The sequence below is a fragment of the Chaetodon auriga genome, chromosome 19 (genome assembly GCF_051107435.1).
Source record: "Chaetodon auriga isolate fChaAug3 chromosome 19, fChaAug3.hap1, whole genome shotgun sequence".
Classification (NCBI taxonomy): Eukaryota; Metazoa; Chordata; class Actinopteri; order Chaetodontiformes; family Chaetodontidae; genus Chaetodon; species Chaetodon auriga.
The window spans coordinates 16953811-16973755 of NC_135092.1; the positions used below are offsets into that span (position 1 = coordinate 16953811).

Consider the following 19945-nt stretch of genomic DNA (forward strand, 5'->3'; position numbering starts at 1 on the left):
GTTTAGCTTAGCATTTAAACACAGCAATCTCCAAGATGCCAAACTACTCCTGTGAAGGTGCTGCTCCGTCACCTGAAGTGAGCACAGAGCCTGTTTTAAGATTCTCTCGCTGTATCCTGCAGGTTTTCTTCGTGTCCGACTTTTTCAAGCCACACGTCGATCCCCGTAAAGAGGTGGACATCCCACACACGACCCTGCAGGAGACCCCGACCAACGGAAACCACTTTGAGAGCCCCAACTAAGCTAATCGAGAGGTGGAGGACGACGACCTCTGCTCTGTCCAAACGCACACCCAGGACTCCCAGCTCTCGAGCCTTTCATCTCACGCAAATTTTCATCCGATGCCCTGCATGGATTTACAGCGTGCTTACTTCAGGGACGCTCCTGGATGACTGTGCATCCCAGAAGAAGCTCCTGGACCTCAGGCCTGTTCAGATTTTAAGCATTTTAGGCAATTCGCTGTCTTTGTCCACTGATTCTCTGTCTGGAAAGAAGGTGCTGAGACTGTGTGTCCAAACCTTGTAGATAGGCTCAAGCGACTGAGGCAGATGTAGTTTAGAGATTCTGTGAGGACAGGAACCAACAATTTATTCATGCATCTATCTACTGAGCTGGTGGGAAGACTAACCTGCACGAGCCCACTAAAGGGTCTGACCACTGCTGGGGGAGAGAGAAACGAGGGTTGGAAACCTGTGAATGTAACCTTGCTTTGTGCTTTTCCTGACCTGGAGTCAGTCTGCTCAAGGATCTGATTGAGGATCAGTTTTCAGGTCGACTCCCGCACCCCGAGAGACGGCCGAGTCTCGTAACTTTGCTGCCTTAAGTCCAGTGTTAATTAAAGGGCTAATTCTAAGAAGAATGTTTGCTTATCGAGGCGCCAGAGACTAAAGCTGATCCTAGACCAGAGGGCTAACGGCCGACTCCAGGTCACCGCCACTGCCGTCTCATTCTCCCGCTGTCTAACCCGGTCGAGGCTTGACTGGAATCATGTTTGGTTAGAGAGTGGAAGAGTCGACGGTCAGTTTAAGTCCCGTGTTGCCTTTGCTGGACTGCTGCTGCTGCTGCTATCACAGCTCCTGTGTATCTGAGAACTCATATAAGCATCAAGTGAACAGACAACTGTGTACTTTTGTATAATCTGTATGTAAAACAAATCGCCATACAGACTTTTATTGAAAAAGAAAATGTTACAATATGTACAAACGTCTAAAACAAGAAGAAAAACAGGAACAATAAAGCCATTTACTCATTAACATGAACACAGATGGAACGTGATGTTTGAGTGTATTATGTTGTGAGCCGTCACACAATTAAAGCATGACTCGTGTTGTTTACTTTCTCATCAAAGTCATTTTTCTTGCTCACTGTAAGCAAAAATAATAAAAGCATGAATGTTCAGTATACTCTGGCCGCACAGATGCATTCACCTCAAAGAAAACCGCTCGCATCGTGAAACTCTCACCGCGGACGAAACGACTCGACTGGACTAAAGTCAGATAAGTTATGATGAAATTAATTAACTTTGACATTTAACATTAACATTTTGGGGGAAAAATACACTGAAACAAAGAGAACGGAGGGCCAAGAGATGTACGGAGAGTTAATGGTCGCTAAAAGGCAACAACATTTACCCTCCAGAGGCCCAAACTGCCGTCCTGTGCTGGAAGCTGGGGGGTCTCTACAGGTAGAGACTGGCAGCAAATACTATGTCTCTCTTGATCTTTGTTATTCCTGCAGAGACAGAAGAGTGAATTAATCTTTGAAATACATCAAGTATAACTTCAACAATTCCAGACAGAGACATTAGCGTCTCACAAACGCGGCACTTTTTAAAAAGCTGACAGCCTTAAATCATTTGGATGAATCATGTCTAAAAGTTAACAGATGGTGGAGCAGTGTAGGGTTGCAAGTAGAAGTGCAACTAACAATTATGATTATGATCGATTAATCTGCCAATTGTTTTTCTTGAGACCATTTAGACGATAAGAAAGTCAGAAAATGTCAAAAGAAAAAAAATATCCATCACAACAACCCGAGTGTCCAAGAGTGTAAAGTGATGTCAAGATACTCAGTTAAGTGTCACAGAAGGCTGAAAAAGCAAGTTAACTTCCTGTCTAACGCCTGACGGATTCATCGCTCTGGTGTTTCTCACCTTCAGCGAACTTGTTCTCCAGCTCAGTGTTGCCTATGGCCTTGGCTGCAGAACACATTTGTCTGAGCACCTCCTCCAGACGGCGCATGCAGCGGATGATGCTCCCTGCAGGAGACACACATACACACACAGAGCGTTTAGTGTAAACATCAAATCTGGGTTTATTTTACCGCCATAAACCAGCTTTAATTCATCCTGAATGCTTGACGGCAGAAGATCACACATCAATTCTTAAACTAAAAAAAAAAAAAAAAAAAAAGAATTTCTGCACAGTTTCCTGATCATTTCCAAGAGGCTTCTATTACTATTACTGAACATATGGACATTTTATGCTTCCAATAATAAATCAATGATGAATCGGTGAATATCTACTTCAGTTTAAAAGAGGCTCTTCTAGAAAACTCTCCAGAGAAGCATTAGGAAATTACAGACCCGTAAAAGTGTCAGTGAAGTAACATCTAAATCCGATTTCTCAATTCAGCGACGTACACGAGCACTTACTCCCTCGAGTTTCTCAACTCTGCGTTACATCCTAATTATGCTGACATCTAATGTTTTCCAGCTGAGGTCACAGAGGCAGAAACTGAGAGGAGGACGATGGACTCTGAGCCGCCTTCAAATCAAAGCACACGTCATAAATCCATGAGCGAGACGCTGACAGCCTCCACGATGCCGCACGTGTCACAGTGAGGACATCAAGGGTGAAGCCTGTGCAGGAGGTATTCACATCTTGTACTTCAGAATAAATACTGAAGTACTTTCAGCAAACTGTACACTTTGGGATTTTAGTTCCAACGCGGGGGTCGGGCCCCTACAAATGGTCACAAGGCAGATCTGAGGGGTCGTGAGATGACGAATGAGGCGGGAAAGAAGAACAAAGTCACACAAATGAGCCGTGATGTTCTGGACTTTTCTCTAATCCATTTCAGGAAATGCTGTTTTGGACTATATTTCGTGAAATATTGGACACGTTTCCCTTTTTGGGGCTCATAACAGATATCAAGTGAAACCATCTGAGACGTTTTGAGGGGAAGTCAGTCTTTGTGTGAAAGTAATGAAGGGCCTCAGCTACACGCTGCCTGAACTGGTCCCAGGGCCGAAAGGTTTGTTTAATCTTTAACGCTGCAATGTGTTTTATTAGTTTATGAGTCTCTCTATGTGGTAAATTTTAATCTGAAATGCAACGTCACATTCATGTGGTGAAGTACAATACTTCTGTCATGCACCAAACCGTATGAAAAGATTCATGGATCCAATGAGCCAAAGCAAAGAAACACGTAACAACAGCTGGACTTAAACTCCCTGTCGCGTCTGCTGGACGTCAACGTGAACCACACACCTTCAAAGACGTCTGTCATCTTGCAGATTTGAGCAAACGTGGCGCCGTTGGCCCAGGCGAACACCACATCCATCAGGTGGGGCTTGAACTGGTTCAGGTAGGTCTCCTCGTCCACCTCCAGCTTGGCGTCTGCAGAGACTTTGGCGATTCGCTTCGCACACTCCTGAACACGACACACACGACAGCGTTCACATTTCCGCTGAATTCAAACCTTTAGCGATGAGAAGCAAACTGAGGATGGTTTGAAGTCGTCTCACCTGCATTTGCCTCAGAGGCGCTGCGAGCTGCTCAGTCAGTTTCGGCATCTCGCTGGCCTGGAGAGCAAAATGGCGTCATTACTGTTGTGATAGCACTGATTTGTAGTCTGTGTTCTTAACGCCTTTAAACCTCCTGTGAACGGGTTTGACAGCACACTGATTGACTCTCCCTCAGGCAGAGCGGAGTATCTCTGCTTGCTCATTGGTCAGGTGGTGTTTTTTTTAAACATTCAACACTAAAACAAGTAAAGAGGCCGCTGACATTTAAACATTTGCTCCTGCTCGCCTTTCCAGACAAAACCATTCGTTTTATAACTTTAAAGTCGCCCTCTGAAAGTCTCCTCCAGCGGCTTCAGCTGTCAGCTGGTCCACATTAGCACCTGCCTGACTGTTAGCTTCTGTTTCAGCTTCCCAGTATTCATAATAAAGGCTTTCACAGGGAACGAGCCTCAGCTTTCCCTATCAACACTTCAGTCATCTCCTAAAGAGCAGTTCTTATTCTTCCCAAGAGCTCGACGGGAAGATTGATACCACTGTCACGTTCGTTCAGTGCGAAGCTGCAGCCAGTTAGCTTATCTTAGCTTAGCAGAGAGACTGGAAACAGAGGGAAACAGCTTGTCTGGCTCTGTGCAGTGAGGTTGTATGAGCGGAGAAAGCAAAACATATTTCTTCTGATTAAAGAATAAGTAACCAATACTGTGTGTGCGTGATCAGTGTCATCTTTTTACACTGGGCTGCTTTTAAAAGCGCTGCCTGACACATGACTGGAGGACCATCCACGTCCACAATGGGGATGAGAGGACGAGTCACTTTCAACTCTTACTGCAGCACTTTAATGTCAGAGCATGTCAAAGGTTTGGAAATCACACAGAGTGGATGGTTTGTTGTCATCTCAAGCTAAACTAGCAGCAGGTGCTGTTTAATGACAGGCGACAGCTGCACACACGCACACACACACACACACAGGTTCGCTCTGCCGATGCGAGGACTGGGCTGATGCAGAGCCAAAGCAAAGGTTTGTTAAACCATCCCGGGCTGGATTGCCTCATTGAGAGAACAGGCTTCATTAGGTAAAACAAACACACATCAGCGTCGGGTTTCTGTTTTGGTTGCAGCGCAGGGGAAGAGGCCAGGAGTCCAACTGGAGCTTGAAATGTGTGGGAATCAGCTGTTTACCTCAGTGTTCGGGAGAGGCTCAAACCTCTGTGTGTGTGTGTGTGTGTGTGTGTGCAGAATGAGAGGAATTAGACGTGTTTGTGTGCGTTTGTTCGTACGTTCTCCTGGAAGACGAAGCAGGACAGCAGGGCCGTGGCCTGTTCCACCGACAGGTCGTTGAAGAGGCCGTTGAAAATCATCTCCGTCAGCAGGAGCTCGTCACCACTGCAAAGATCCAAGGCCAGAGTGAATGATTAGATGACTTTATCAAACGGGATCTGATCTGCTCCTCGTGTGGCGTGGCCATTGGATTAAGTTAAGGACAGGTGAGAGCAGATGGTCCCTCGTGTAATCACGAAACATTCACCAAACAAGATCTTCGTCTGTCTCACCGAGAAACAATGGATGAGGAAGATGACTGTTACTGTGGCAGCACCTGGCTTTGAGAGTCTAACGCTAACGTATGCAAAGAGAGCACATTTTAAGGGTTTTCGCCAAGAAATCTGCCATTAAAAACCCTTAAAATAAAGGTCACAGTCTATAAACTTTTAGTCCAGCTTCAGCAGAGAGCTGGACGTCTTTCTGCTCTGTGTTGTTATCAGCTGCTCCCACAATAAACTGAGACTCTGGAAGAAAAAAAAACAAAAACAACAAACCTCTGCTTCATCAACTTTCTTAAATCTTCATTATTATTAAATCCTCATGTTTCATTAACAATCGTCTCCACACAGCACTTTCACATGCAGTACATTAAAGTGAGTTTTTCCCAAAGCCTGGGCCATAAACCATTCAGACTCGTGCTTTGAGATCGAATAAGACGCCACATTGACGCAGACTATCTGCCGACCGTGATTAACCCGAACGGCTCAGCCTTCGCCGTCAGCGTCCATGTGTCACCGCTGTAAATCAGCTGCAGCATCTGTCTACAGGCTGAAGTGACAGCTGAGCCAAATGACTTCAAAAGGCTTCTTCATCGCCTCAGAAACTCAAACATCAAATGTTAAAGCGGCTCTATCTGCTATCGCGGGCGTGCGCTCGGCCCTTCCTTACCTGCTGATCTCGCAGGCGACCCGCCCCTTCATCTCGATGACGTCGGACGGGCTGGCGAACCCGAGGCGACGCAGGACTCTCTTCCTGCACTTCAGCTTGTCCATCTGCAGGACGGTCCGAGCTTTCTTCAGCTCCCGCTTGGCCGTTCGAACGTCTGCTGCGATCTGAAACACACACACACAAACGTATGCGTTGTTAAACCGCTCAACCTTTACCTGATGTAAGCGTGCAGCTCTTCCATGGTTCCTGGAAAGGATTATTAATAATTTCCAGCTGCTTTGTGTGTGAGATAATTTCCAGCACTACATGAACGGTCACAGTGATGGAGAGCAGTGTTTGAGTTATCTGCCAACATCTGCCTGCTTATCTGTCCTCAGTGATGTCCATTCTCCACTTTAACCTTCAGCCCTCTTCATTTCGACACACTGCAGAGCCAAAGGAGCGAACACATGCACAAAAAAAGATTTCACCAGCATGATTTATTACACAAAAAAACAGTATTTCAGAGAAATAACCGAATTTCTCAGAACTGGTGGCTGCATGCGAGTTGAACAGTTTAAACTCTCTGACGCTCGCAGTAGAAAATGCTGAAAAAGCATCACTGCAAACACAAGCATCGCAACGAACGACCGCCGGGAGAGGGAACGGCATCGTAAAGGCCGAGGCGGAGGTCAGCTGCAGAAATGAGACTGAGGATTAGCTGCAGAGGGCCGTCCAGGGATTGGACAGACGCTAACAGAGGAGCGGGTTAATCTCTCACTCAGCCAATCAAACATAAAGTAATCCAGTTTACACAGCGCTGTATAACTCTATCATTTCATAATGCACGGCCAGGCCACAGCAGGATGCAAATGTTTATGTAAATTGTCAAACATGGTCTGCTCTGCTCCTCTCCCCCCCGGTAAAGCCAACGTGGGTGTTTTGCATGTATTACACTTTGCCTTTTTAACTCCAAGTCAACTTGAACTGAGCTGAGCGGACTGACCGAGTCCTCGAGCTTTCTGTAAACCAGAGCACGCACAACGTGCATGAAGTGCAGTGTGTTCTCATGTTGCTGTCTAACGTTTACTTCAACAGGAAGTGACAACTTCATGACTTGACAAACTGTATGTGTAGCTTTACTTCTCATCTTCGCTCTGACTCTTCTCTGACACTCACATCCCCCTCAGGATTAACTGAAACGTCTTTGCTTATCACTTAAGCTTTAGCGCCATCACCAGGTCAAAACTGTTATTTTTCCAATGCTTTGACTCATGATGACATTCCCATCAGCCTCAGTTCTATTTTGTGCTTAGTATTGATTAGCAAATGTTAGCATGCTAACACACAAAGCTAAGCTGGTGAACATTATACCTGCTGCTAAACATTAGTATGTTAGCCCTGAGGGCACAATCACTGCCAGCACGTTGCCATGCTAGCATTAGCTTCACAAAGATGTTAGCATGGTTTTAGTTGCATTTTTTTGCCACACAGGTGACGTTGAGTTACTTTAAAGAAGTAACTCCATGAATAAACTGCACGTATTGATATTTTATGCTTTAAAGCTAATATTTGACAATATATCTAATAAGTAGAGGAAATTTGTTCAGATGTGTGCACGGCAGGGCTGCTGTGAAGCCTGAACGGCCAGAGTGAGAGTACACCAATGAGACCATGTTGGTTAGCGATTAGCATTCAGTGACTTGGCTCATGCTGTAAGACAAGCACAGAGAGCATTTATTTCGACCCTGTCAATTTCTGTTTCATACAAGTGCATGCTGTTTTTTGTTATTTGTTTTTAGGTTATTACTTTCATTCATGAGGTCTTTTTATTTTTTATTATATTTTGCTGTGGACTGTTCCTGGGAAAGCACACAAAGGATTAATGGAAAAGAGTGATTTCCTCCTCTACAATTGCAAGGAACGTCACAGGAAGTGTGGTCATGTTCTGCTTAACAATACAGCACAGCCGCAGACCCGCTACACGGATACCTGGTAATTAAAAACACATGATTTTCTCCCCTTGCTCGCCGTGATGTGATGGTTTTCTGACCTATTACTGAGGGTGGGGCCCTGTCGGAGTCGTGGCCTTGCTTTCTTCCTGTGTTTGTCTATATGAGTATATATGAACAAAGCCGACCTGTCTGGCAGGAAAATACAGTAGAAGGTCACTGATCTTAATCTAATAAAAGGTGGCCGATGTAGAGAACAAGGAAGGATAGAAATTATTCATATTTCAATGGTAACAAGGTTTGACATTTATCAGCTTTGGCTGACCTTTAACCCTCCACACGAGCTGACAGACGCACTCAGTTTCTCACCAGAGCTTTCTTCTCACAGAGGGAGTAGACAGATTCTAAGTTGGGGTCACTGTGCAGCGGGTGGGAGTACATGCGGTGCTCAAAGGCCTCCACTTTCTGAATAACTTTCTTCAGTGCAGGGTCTTTGATGCCCATGTCATCTATGGGGTCGAGCAGAGGAACGCCGTCTGGGAAACGTTTCTGCACCTCCTGCAGAGAGAAAACAAAAGGAGCAACATTTAGACATGATTTCTGTTGACTTTCACCAGGTCTTTGCTTCAAAATGGCTGCTTTTTGTACCTGGATGGACTTGAGCATGAGCTGCCTGTTGTCAAAGGGCCTCAGGTCTTTGGGGATGTAGAGGCGAACTGAGCTGATGGAGGTCAGGAGATGGAGCATCACTGGGACCACCTGGATGAAAATAAAAAAGATTAGAGCTGCAGTCACAGACGACAGAGACGTGCAGTCATATCTGTGTATGCATGAAGCAGTTCAGTGTTTTTGTTGCACCCACCTGCATCTCTCCAGTCTCCCCTGGAGCAGCAGGTTTAGCGGCCTCAGTCGCAGCATTTTTTACGCTGTCCTTACTGCAGTGGACCAAAACCTCCACCACATACAGCGGCTCCGAGTCCGTGCTGGTCTAAGGGGGGAAATGCACATTAGTCACAGCAGGTCACAGTCAGCGGATCCAGACACATGCGACGCCGTCTTACCTTCACGTTAGACTTCTTGCAAAAGTTTACGACAACTCCCCAGCCGAAGTCAGCGTCTTCATTCTTCACCTGCAGGTCAAAACAAAGAGCCATTAAAGGACGTGAAAACACATAATTACTGTCATTAAACTGCAAGTGTCTGAAACTCTACCTTGACAAGTCGCCCAGGCTGCAAGAAGGGTAAGCAGTACTTGGGTTTGTGGATGAACTCTTGGATCTCTTTACCCAGTTTGGCCAGTTGCTGTCTGATTTTAAAGTAAGTGACCACGGCCTCTTCATTGGGAATCTCAATGGCGTGGTACTGCTCCTCATACTTCTTGATTTCTGCGCAGAAAAATGCGTAATACGATTGAAGTTAACCACTTCGTACTGAAACATCCTTGTGGAATCACTGCCAACTTGCAGTCAAAACAGTGCTTTTTTAGTGTCTCATCAAACAGAAGAGCTTGTCATTTTTAAATTGTGCTAAACACAGCCTCTGGGAAGCTTTATGCTGCAGCACAAACCAGAGAAATGTGAAATACATGCTAATCAAGGACGCAGATATCATTACATTAGTAGACTCTACCATTCTCTGGAGGTTACGTGCTCATCCAGCCCGCACTGCGCTGTGGTAAAATATGGACGTGTGCTTACTTTCCACAACGCCAGGCAAAGCCCTGTAGTGCTGGAACTGGTAGAAAGACTTTTCCAGCATGTACTCTGGGTTGATCTCCTCCACTCGCAGCAGGTTGAGCACCATGTTGTAGGTCAGGTGGAAGGCACTGTTCAAAGGGTCTGCTGAGCCCTGGCAGCACAAACCAGACAGAACAAAAATAAACATTAAGCTTTTGTTGTAATTATATATAATTATACACAGCTGTGGTTAATGAAGCATCTTGATTATGTTGTTAGCATTTTACTAGAAATGCCAAGAAGGTACGAGGTCGAAACACATGCAGGCTGAAGTCACTTTCCCCAAATTAAACACGGAGGTGGATTTTGCAATCGCAACCTCTGAAACCGCACGACCACAGATATGTGTTTGACAGCTTTCTCCAAGTCGCCCCGGGAGTTAGGCAACAGTTCGACGTTAACACAACCTTGTTCAAAAGCTACGCAGCGTCATATTTATAGCAGCTATTAATGTGTCAAATCAAAGACAAAAGACCACGAGCCTCCGCGACCGTACGTTGTCAAGCTTTTGATGGAGCACCAAATGGCCTGATGATCCGTAGAGAACAAGTGAAGAGTCACTTCTGACAATTTCCATTCAATCGTTCAAACTAACTGACAGCGAGACGGCGGCGGCGGCGAGGAAATATGCTTCACTGATGGGACGGGGGGGGGGGGGGCTATTCTTGTAGCGGAAGAGCGTGTAGACAGCAGTGAAGAGGTTTGCAAAGATGTGATCAATGGCTAGCAGTTGCATTGAGAAAAATAACTTCTATTTTTAAGTACCTTGAGCAGCTGTTTGCCCACAGCTGGACTCATCTTCTCGTCCACCATGAAGATAACAATGCCCCTGTCGTCCATTCCTCTCCTCCCGGCTCGCCCAGACATCTGGATGTACTCACCTGATGTAATCTACAGCACATGAAAACAAGCACGACACCGAGAGGGATGAAAAATGTTAGCGGCTGCCTCTCCGTGCCTGTGATATCATGAGCATTTGTTGAGCTGACAAAGACTGAAAAAAGAGATTGCACTGCAGAAAATGGGGTAAAAACAGATATAATATATTGCATATTTGAGTGAGAATATAACCACATTTTTGGGAAAATAAGCAAGGTATTTCAATAATTAGCGCCTGGCCAAGTATCTGCATCAGTAACAGAAATCTAGATGATGAAACGGTCTCGTGAGGAAGAGACTGAACCAGTTCTCCACGAGCCTCTGAGGACAACTCTGTGTCGCACATGGCTCTGATCAAACTCCACATATCTACTGTTCTTTGAGCAATAAAAATGCACCAAGGAAAAAAAAGGCAGATAAGATTATTTTTGTGTTGAAATGATCTGATCTTCATTTCAGGCGTGCCATGAGATCAGCCCTTGATTTGAAACACAGTGTGCTTCAGGAATGAGACGTGTGTGTTTAAATGTGTCAGTGCCTGCGTGGAGCTTTGGCACCGTCGGACGCTCCAGATGTTCCTGATGAACCTCTTGGAGGGCAGCTTCACTTCTCTCACACACATTCTCCTCAAGCCTTTGTGTGTATGTGTGTGTGTGTGTGTGTGAAGTGAAGATGAAGGGTGCCTCAAAGTGACGGCAGCTCCACACACAGCCCCCAGCTCTTATAAACAATACGTGGCTGTTTATGTGGCGATGCTCGCTGCTGGATTTGAAGACCTTATAAAGGCCTCACAGCAACACACCGTGTGACAACTCCACGCTGCACGCGGGGCAGAGCTGCAGCTTTAAAGGGACAGCGCAGTTTATGGGAAGCGTTGCAATTTCACTGGCTGCTCATTGAAGGCACAGAAAGCGAGAGATTAGCCTCGCTTTGTTCTCTTACTGGAGGTTCACGGGCTAAGCCCCAGCTTCCCTCAAAAGGCAGAGAAACGTTTCCAAAAATGGATGCGTGGTTTACACAAACTACACATTTTGGACGCATCTTCCTGGTTATGCGAGCCCACAGCCACAGCTATGGAAATTGCAGTGCTACAACATAATGTACTTGTTAGGATTTTGCACGTAACGCAAGATGAGGGGAAAAATTCGATGCATTTTTCATCCTGACAAGTATTTTGACTTATTATGTGACTAAAAATGTGTGTGTGTGTGTGTGTGTGTGTGTGTGTGTGTGTGTGCTCTTACAAAGCGGTGATTCTTGCCATCAAACTTGCGGGCGCTGGTGAAGAGCACAGTGCGAGCCGGCATGTTGATGCCCATGGCGAATGTCTCTGTGGCAAACAGGGCCTGAGATGAGAATAAAAGAAACAACATTAAGACGATCTCATCGCAATAATCTCACAAAGTCATCTTCAATCCTGCTTGAAAAGGTACCCCGAGGAGCTTTGGAACAAATTTATGTTCGCATCCATTCATTTCTTACCAGAAGGGACCGTGTGCTTCCCTGAGGCCTAATGAACGTGGTGAATGAGCTGTAAAACGTTTGGAAAGCCAGTTTTTAACAACTAAAAAAAGACGATAGCGTCCTCGGTCATTAAATGTTGGGATGCACTTAATAAACGCTGCTGCTCTGGAAGAAAAAGAAAATCTTTTAGCATGTATAGAGAAACTCCCTCATAGTTACAAGCTTCTGAGGACTTACAAGACATGTAACTTCAAAAATCTTCATACTGCTGCAGCTCTGAGTGAGCGCATGAAGATCCAGTTTAAAGCGTTTTATGTCTGCACGCCTGCAGTCATCTTCACTTCACTTTTGTGGGCACATTGCTCAGTTTCTTGGCGTGTTACTACCACTGACTGTTGATCAGTTGGGGCAGCATTATATATAATTATAATACCATATAATTATGATATTAGCAGCAGGACACAGGTCAGAAAAACACAGCTCAACAGCACTACTAGTGGTCAAAAACTTCACAGGGTGCCTTTAATTATTCTTGCACACAGAATTCCAACTGCATGATGACTTAGCCAAGCCTTTTTTTTTTTTTTAATTCTGTGAGATGAACCTTCCTTGAACACCGTTAACAAACCAAGTAACTGCAGTAACTCTGCTCAGACGGTTCTGACAAGCATCTCGATGCAGAGGCAGTCGTACCTTCAGCAGGCCTTCAGAGAAAAGGATCTCTATGGTCTCCTTCAGGATGGGCAGCAGGCCTCCGTGGTGGATTCCTATCCCCCTCTTCAACAGCGGCAGCACATGCTCCACCTGAGGAACACCAGGAGCATTGAGAGGCAGAGTAGCGTTTGTTCATAAACTTTAACGATGCTGCAAATTCAGCAGTTCGTTCATACTATTACAGCCATCAGCACCAGAGGGGCTGAGAGCGGAAAAGCATCCAAGGCTTGTAGTGGAAAAGTGACTTGCTGTTGCTTGTGCCATAGCGGTTACCCACTGACAACTATTACCTCAACGCGGCTGGTTTTCATAATGTGACTCAACACAGCAGGGCAGAACAACAGGAGCACTGTGTTTGGGGCCGTGTTGACATTATGTGTTTACATTAAGGCAGTTTAACTGTCTTCTCTTAGCAGAAAATGACTGCGAAGGAAATGCTGAGGCCATTTTTCAGAGCTTTTACAAGGTGGCAACGCTGGGTTCAAAACCTGGAGTGTGGACGGTTAGAAAAAAGACGGAGCGAGAAAGAGCAGTCCTCCTCACCTGAGGGAGTTTCTTGTCTTCGTCTGAAAGGCAGTCGACTGCGTTGTTGAACACTTCCTCCACCAGGCGTTTCTCGTCATCTGGAACAAACAAACAGCGCACGTCTTAACAACAGCTCCTCAGAAAAAGGTCTGAATATGAGCCCAAAGCCATTTCTGACACGACCACTATGTCTCAACTATCCGTCCACAAACTCACACTCACACACACACACGTTTGGGGTCATTTTAAAATGTTGCATTGAATGTAATTTCTCTTGGCGTGTGTGGTTAATGTGGAACAACAGGGAGAGTTTTTTTAGGGAACTGCTTGCAGGGAAAGTCTAACCACCCAGGGACGGAGCGGGAAAATGATGCTGCTGCATTTGTCTGTGCGAACTCTGGATTTTATCTGCACCAGTTTTCTCATTTTTGTCATTTACACATATTCATGCTGTTAAAGTGATGGCTGGTTCTATTTAAAGCCTCTGATTGAAGCTGAGGTCTTGCTACAAAAACAAACAAGTGGTCAGCTGCTGCCACACTTTCAACCAGCTCTTTATTATTGTAACAGGTTGTATGTGAAAGCACTGAGTGTGCCGCCGCCACCACCACCACTGTCTTATTATCGTAATAATTGTTTGCTGTGGCTGGTCGGCTATCGCTGCCCATCTCTGTCCATGTGGAAACTTAGTCACAGGTCTTTCTTTATTTGTGAAACTATTCTGGGAAACCTTCCTTCTCCTGTGCCCGTGTTAGTCAGAAACTTGGACTTCCACAAAGTCTGATGGCCCGCTATTTATTTTTAATGTCAAATGACTTCAGTGTCAATGGGACTTATTTCAATGGTTTAATAACAAAACACCACAGACAAACACACACAGAGGCCAATGTAAAAAAGCCCAAAATAAGTCAATGGCTCCAGTTAAACAGCCTGATGAAAAAAAGAAGTAACAGCCAGCACAACCACTTAATATCGCACAGAGCGGGGGTACAATGGACGTTTAAAGAGCCTGGAGCCTAATAAAGCTCCACTTGCGGCCCCTAGAGGCTGCAAAGTTCATTACACTGAACGAAAAACACACTTCAGAGCCAAACCAGCAGTGAGCGAGGAGTTTGTCCTGAGCGTGGCTCAAAAAGGAAAAACCAGAAAACCTGCGCTGCAAACTGGGGGTGTTAAGTTTGAACGACATGGGCACAGACCAGTCAGAGCGGATCTACTGAACGTCTGTGAAACGTAGGGTCGGGTGTTTCTGGAGGTTGACACATACTCAGGACGTCTCTGCATCTGCTGTACCAGCCCCCCCCCCCAAAGTCCCTCAACTATGACTTTTGGCTCCTCTGTGGTCCATGAATATCCAAAGCGAATGCACGGCCATGTGTCCTGTCAAAAACAACTAAAATGCTCCTGTACAACCAAAAAACTACTGCTGCTGCATGTCAGCACCACAACAACACAATCTGGGTCTGTGTTCACCTGCCAAGTCTCTGCATGAACCGACCAAAGCTTCTACAACTTGTCTGTTTGACACCGTAGTCCTGCACTGGGTCAGCTGGTTTGTGTTTAGGCACCAGCCGGTCCCCTGACTCCAACACAGCTCTGCCATTCCACAAACACTGCCCAGAAACTATGTGTCACAGGACGGGGGGGGGGGACTCTGTCCTCGGTGTTCACAAAAACAGACCGAGGAAAAGATATGGATGGAGGAAAGACCTGGAGAGAGGGAACGGAGGGCTGGTTGAGCATGAGAGGAACCAGGAGAGCTACGTGGCTCCCTCTCCTCATTATAACCCACCTACAAACACAAACAGAGGAACTCCACAACACCAACAATCTGCCTCCACACATACTGGTTAAACAATCTGGCCTCTCGACTGTTTGCTGGAGAGAATTGGTCCCTTTGACTTTCTAAATGACAGACAAAGACAGAAACTTTCACGATTGAAAGTCTGTCAGAGTGCAAACGGTGAGGTTGGTCCCAAAGCTCGTTCCAAGTCATGATGTCAGCAGAACGTGCGATGCAGTTCTTCTGTAGGCATCATTTCTCTAAATTACTCAAATGTTAATGGAATATTTTGACTTCTTTACAAATCACGATTATGTCATTCCAACGTTTTTCCTCAATCAAGTGAAATTTCGTTTAATCTGATGAAATTAACTATTTCTGGACACCATCTGCCTCGTTTTTGACGACAGCCTGTGAAAGAAAGCTCTCATGGAGCTGCTGGAAATGAGAAATTATCGTTGGCAGAGTTTTTCCGGGTTTATTTTTTTGCGAGATTGATGAAAAAACAGGCAGAGTTGACAGAAGAGATGCCTTCAGCGCTGGAAGAGCTCGGCATTAAAACAAACCTCCTCCTTTATAAAAATGGCACAATGCAGAGAAAACAAACCGAGATGAGGGAGGAACGTTTTCCCAAGTAAGACTTCAGATGCATGTTTTATTTCACCGAGAAAGCCTGAAGCAGGTAGATACGAGCCAAACTCAATCTACTGCTGGACTATCTCCCACCCTGCAGAGATTTGTCCTCATGAAGCAACTTCACTTATCCACTGGACCAAACAGCGGGACCAGCTGTGCAGGCACAATAAGCCATATTCATGGCACTCGCTCAATGGGGAGGATTTATTCCGCTCCGCTTGCCAATGATTTAGCATTTTGGTGAGAGGTTTCGCTTGCCTAATTTCAACTCCCTCCCTACCTCTCACAGCAATTTATCACAAAACTCTATTGGTTTTGGCATTCCAGTGTGCAGAGACAATCTGCTCAACACCCCACAAACAGCTCGTAGTTCAGCGTGCTGATAGTGTGACTTTACATCTGATCGCTGATCTACTGAGTAAACAGCAAAGATTTTTAATTGCTTGCTTAACAGTTGTGCCCTAATTGAAAATATTATGGAAGAAACTAATCTGTGCGTTCTTCTTTCGATTCATAATTTTGTCTATAAAATGTCAGCGAATAGTGAAAAATGCCTGTTATAATTTCACAGAACAACCGGGACTCTTGTATGTACCTTCTCAAACCGAACACACGCTATCAAAGACACAAACCTCTGTTGAAGTCCAGTTTGGCCACCTGCAGAGCGTAGGCCTCACACTCTTTCTTGCTGAAGCTGAAAATGATGACAGGCTGGAAGTTCCTCTCCATGATCATCTTCACTATCTTGAACACGCTGGACGGACCTACAGAAATCATGTGTGTTAGTAACATGAACACGGATTCTGTCGTTAATTACTGAATGTAAGACATTTAGACATTTGAAGATCTAAAGCTCACACACACCTTTAGTGCCTCCTTTCCGTCCTCTCGGGTCCCACTTGCCCCCTCCGCTGCTGCTCCCAGAATCCCCTGCGTCTCTCAGCACCTGCATAGCGGTGTTGAAATTGTCTTCCCTGAAGTCTCCCTGAAGAGCAGCAAAACACGCAGATGTTATGTGTCAGGTGTTTCACGTGAAGACTGGTCACAGTGGAAGCATCCAAAATGTGAAGAAGAAGAATATGAGACAAAACAAATCTAAAGCTTTCATTAGCCAACTGTCCTCAGTAAGTGCAGTTTTTTGGGTGACCTTACATTCTCATCAACCACCAGGTGGAGTCCATCGCCCCCTGCAGGAAAGATGTAGTGTTGCAGAGGAGTGGGACGGTAGTCTGTGTAGACGACGTGGCACGGCTACAGGAGATATGAGAGAGAAAAACTTCATTGATTATGGAACGAAAAGGGGAAAGTCTTATTCATCTTTTCATGTACGTAGATCATGGTCACCTGCTCACATTACATACAGGAGGAGGGACAAAGTAACTGACAATATGAGCCAGGACAACATCCCACCTGCTTATGTAGGTGGCAGATCCACTCAGCAAACTGTTTGGCATTGGGGATGGTGGCTGACAGGAAGACGTAATGCACATTGTCAGGTAGAAGAATGATGGTCTCCTCCCACACCACACCGCGCTCTAAGATACACAGAAAGAGGAGGAATTTGTTAGAAACAAGAAGCTTCTCAGGGTAAAGGTTTGTATTCGTACCTCGTAACTCTGGGCCAGCTGTCAAAGAGACGAAATCTACCTTACAAATACTAAAACTAAAGCTCAGCTGAAATATGACAAAGCCTCTTTGTGAACTGTAAAGCCACAATGATGACAACAATTTAACGAACAGAAGCTGAATTTAGCATTGCTGGTTTTATATTTTAGTTAGATTTTTGTATTGTGTTTAAAGCGCAAATTCAGCCATTAAGACTTTATGACTGCAGGTCAAACTAGTGTTTGTTTGAGGAAACAGATGATCTTAAATCACTCATACAAGCCTCTGAACAATTAATCTGTTCGGTTCCTGCATGACCCCGAATGACAGATAGCCAATAGTGTGTCTGCACAGTGTGCGTTCTGGACACACCTGCATCTCTCATGTAGTGGATCTCATCAAAGACGACCCACGCCACCTCCCTCATGATCTCAGAGCCTCGGTACAGCATACTCCTCAGGATCTGGGAGAAAAGCAGTTTATCACGTCAGCGCTGCTTCACACTCAACCTGCAGGACACTTTCCAAAGACCACCCTCACATTAAAGTGAGATTTGACGGCGGTAACGATGGCTCTGCTCTTTTTAGACGAAAATGCGTCTCACCTCTGTTGTCATGACGAGGCAGGAGGCGGTGGGGTTGATGGTGACATCGCCAGTCATTAGTCCCACATCCTGGAACTCTTCATACATCTCTCTGTACTTCTGGTTGGACAGAGCCTTGATGGGGCTGGTGAAGATCACCCTCTGCTTCTCTCGGAGGGCCAGTGCAATGGCATATCTGCAAAGGGAGTATTTCAGGGAGAAACACTACCACAGTCAACAAAATGCAACTGAAAGCAAAATCGTATGAGATGTTTATTGAAGATACTCACTCAGCACAGACAGTCTTGCCAGCAGAGGTGTGGGCAGACACAAGCACTGACTCGTTGTTGTCAATACATAAGATGGCCTCACGCTGGAAGGGGTCAAGAACAAAAGGATACTCCTGCAAGACAAGCAAGACATCCAGGAGTTATAGCTTGTAAACCTGCTAAACCTAAAAGAAGTCATTATAGAAATATATTAGGTATAATATGAATATTATACCTTGGCAGCTTTCCCCACTCGAGGTTTCAATGGTTTATATTCATCATTTGCAGGCAGAGCGACCTGTTAGGGAGAGACAGAACTTTTAACAATCCAGGTTTTGACATTTAACATCAGAGAAATCACAAAATTAACGTAAAAGCTTGCTGTATCTTTGTTATAGACATTATGTGAATCATATGCTGTGGCCTTTTGCAGGAGGCAGATCTGAAGCCGGTTTGGTGTCAGACGGCGTTATACACCACAATCACCAAAACAGTGAATGAGGGAATATCTTTAGGAAGAACAGTGTTGGTGCCCTTTTATTTGTCATTTGTGTGTAAATGTGCTTTGATCTACTTTCTTTACCTCATGTGAGCATCCTTCCACAGTCTCCACTTGCTCCACCTTCACTTGCGGCATAAATTCTGCAAGACTGGAGTAAATCAAACATCTGTTACCAACACAGACATACTCTGCAGCATCTCAAGCCAGTATTTCCCCTCACTCAGCCATCAATTTAAAGACATAAAGTTGAATCAACACCTCTCTGAAGCAGTTCGAAAACATCTGAGCATTACAACCTTCTCGAGGTCCTGTTTCAAAGTGTTATAGTACTGGATTACAGTAATAAATGTATTCATGTGTATGCAACATTTTAATGCAGCTGGTTGAGGTGGATCTCACTTTGATGACTTAAATACTGTTAAGTAGTTTAATTTGTAAGTAACAAGTAAAAAAGAGCTCTCAAGTGTAGTGGAGTAAAAAAAATAACACTGCATTTCCTTCTGAAATAAAAGCAGCATAAAATGGAAATAATATATGTTGAAGTGCATGAGTACTTGAGTAAATGTACTTAGCATTGTGTTGTGGCTGTGTGTACTTAATTGCAACTGAGAGTACATAAGCAGAAAGAAGTTATATCAGCCCCTAAGCGCCCTGCACAGGCACACAGTGTTAAGATACAACTCATCTCACTTTAGGTCATTAGTAGAGACTGTTTCATGTCGAGGTTTCTTCCCAAACACCACGTCCTCTCCGCCGTCACTGTCTGCCTCTCTCTTGACCCGAGCAGAGGGACCAGGATCCTTGTCAGTGCCATTTTTACTCACAGCTTTCCTGGAAAAGAGGAAAACACAGGGAAACAGCGCTGTGGTTAGCTGAACCTGCTCTGATGTATGCTTAGCTAACGCTAGCTTGACTGTTGTCAAGATACTTTGAACTTCTAGTCTCACAAAAATGGGGCCACTCACACAACAAAACAGATTAATAATGTATTCGAGCAGACGTTTACCAGCACAACCAAGTACTTCATCTGGTGTTTAACTGACGAGTTAACTCGCTAACTAGCAGGTTGACGTTAGGACTGTTTCAATGTCTGGCACGAGCTGACATGGTGCTACGTTCGGGGTCCCCGGACAATCCTAAGTCCTGAAATCAAACACTAAGATCACACATCAAACATTAAGCAAAAAGCGCAGACTTTACCCTATATCTGGTGTCAAAGACGCAGGTATTTTTTTGCTTGTGGTAGTTGGTTGCTCATCGTCAAACACGCTGAACAACCCGTCTCCAAAGGGGTCCGCCATGATTGTTATGGGCACACTTCCCACAATACAACACGAGGTTGCTCCTCGGTAATACTTCCGGTAC

At 45.1% G+C, this 19945-nt stretch overlaps 2 protein-coding genes across 3 annotated transcripts in view; one reads left to right on the forward strand and one right to left on the reverse strand.

Annotated features, from left to right (window-relative positions):
- The window catches only part of plpp1a (phospholipid phosphatase 1a), a 13342-nt gene extending 12083 nt beyond the window's left edge, over positions 1 to 1259 (forward strand). For both annotated transcript variants that reach the window (XM_076757509.1, XM_076757510.1), the window contains exon 6: positions 123 to 1259. In XM_076757509.1, coding sequence (XP_076613624.1) covers positions 123 to 242 — 120 coding nt within the window. In that variant the 3' untranslated portion in view covers positions 243 to 1259. The remainder of the gene's footprint in view (positions 1 to 122) is intronic.
- Positions 1125 to 19902, reverse strand: mtrex (Mtr4 exosome RNA helicase). The gene is made up of 27 exons (XM_076757508.1): positions 19781 to 19902; positions 19271 to 19411; positions 18662 to 18728; positions 18314 to 18376; positions 18100 to 18212; positions 17831 to 18005; positions 17599 to 17689; positions 17032 to 17156; positions 16774 to 16872; positions 16486 to 16606; positions 16254 to 16385; positions 13221 to 13300; positions 12657 to 12767; positions 11744 to 11845; positions 10386 to 10511; positions 9582 to 9732; positions 9097 to 9269; positions 8946 to 9014; positions 8747 to 8872; positions 8533 to 8643; positions 8254 to 8442; positions 5954 to 6117; positions 5023 to 5128; positions 3749 to 3805; positions 3492 to 3654; positions 2153 to 2257; positions 1125 to 1731 (listed from the first exon to the last, which is right to left on the reverse strand). Exons 1-27 carry the CDS (start codon positions 19879 to 19881, stop codon positions 1679 to 1681), a joined length of 3114 nt encoding a protein of 1037 aa, XP_076613623.1. The 5' UTR covers positions 19882 to 19902; the 3' UTR covers positions 1125 to 1678.
- Between the last annotated feature and the right edge of the window lie 43 nt (positions 19903 to 19945).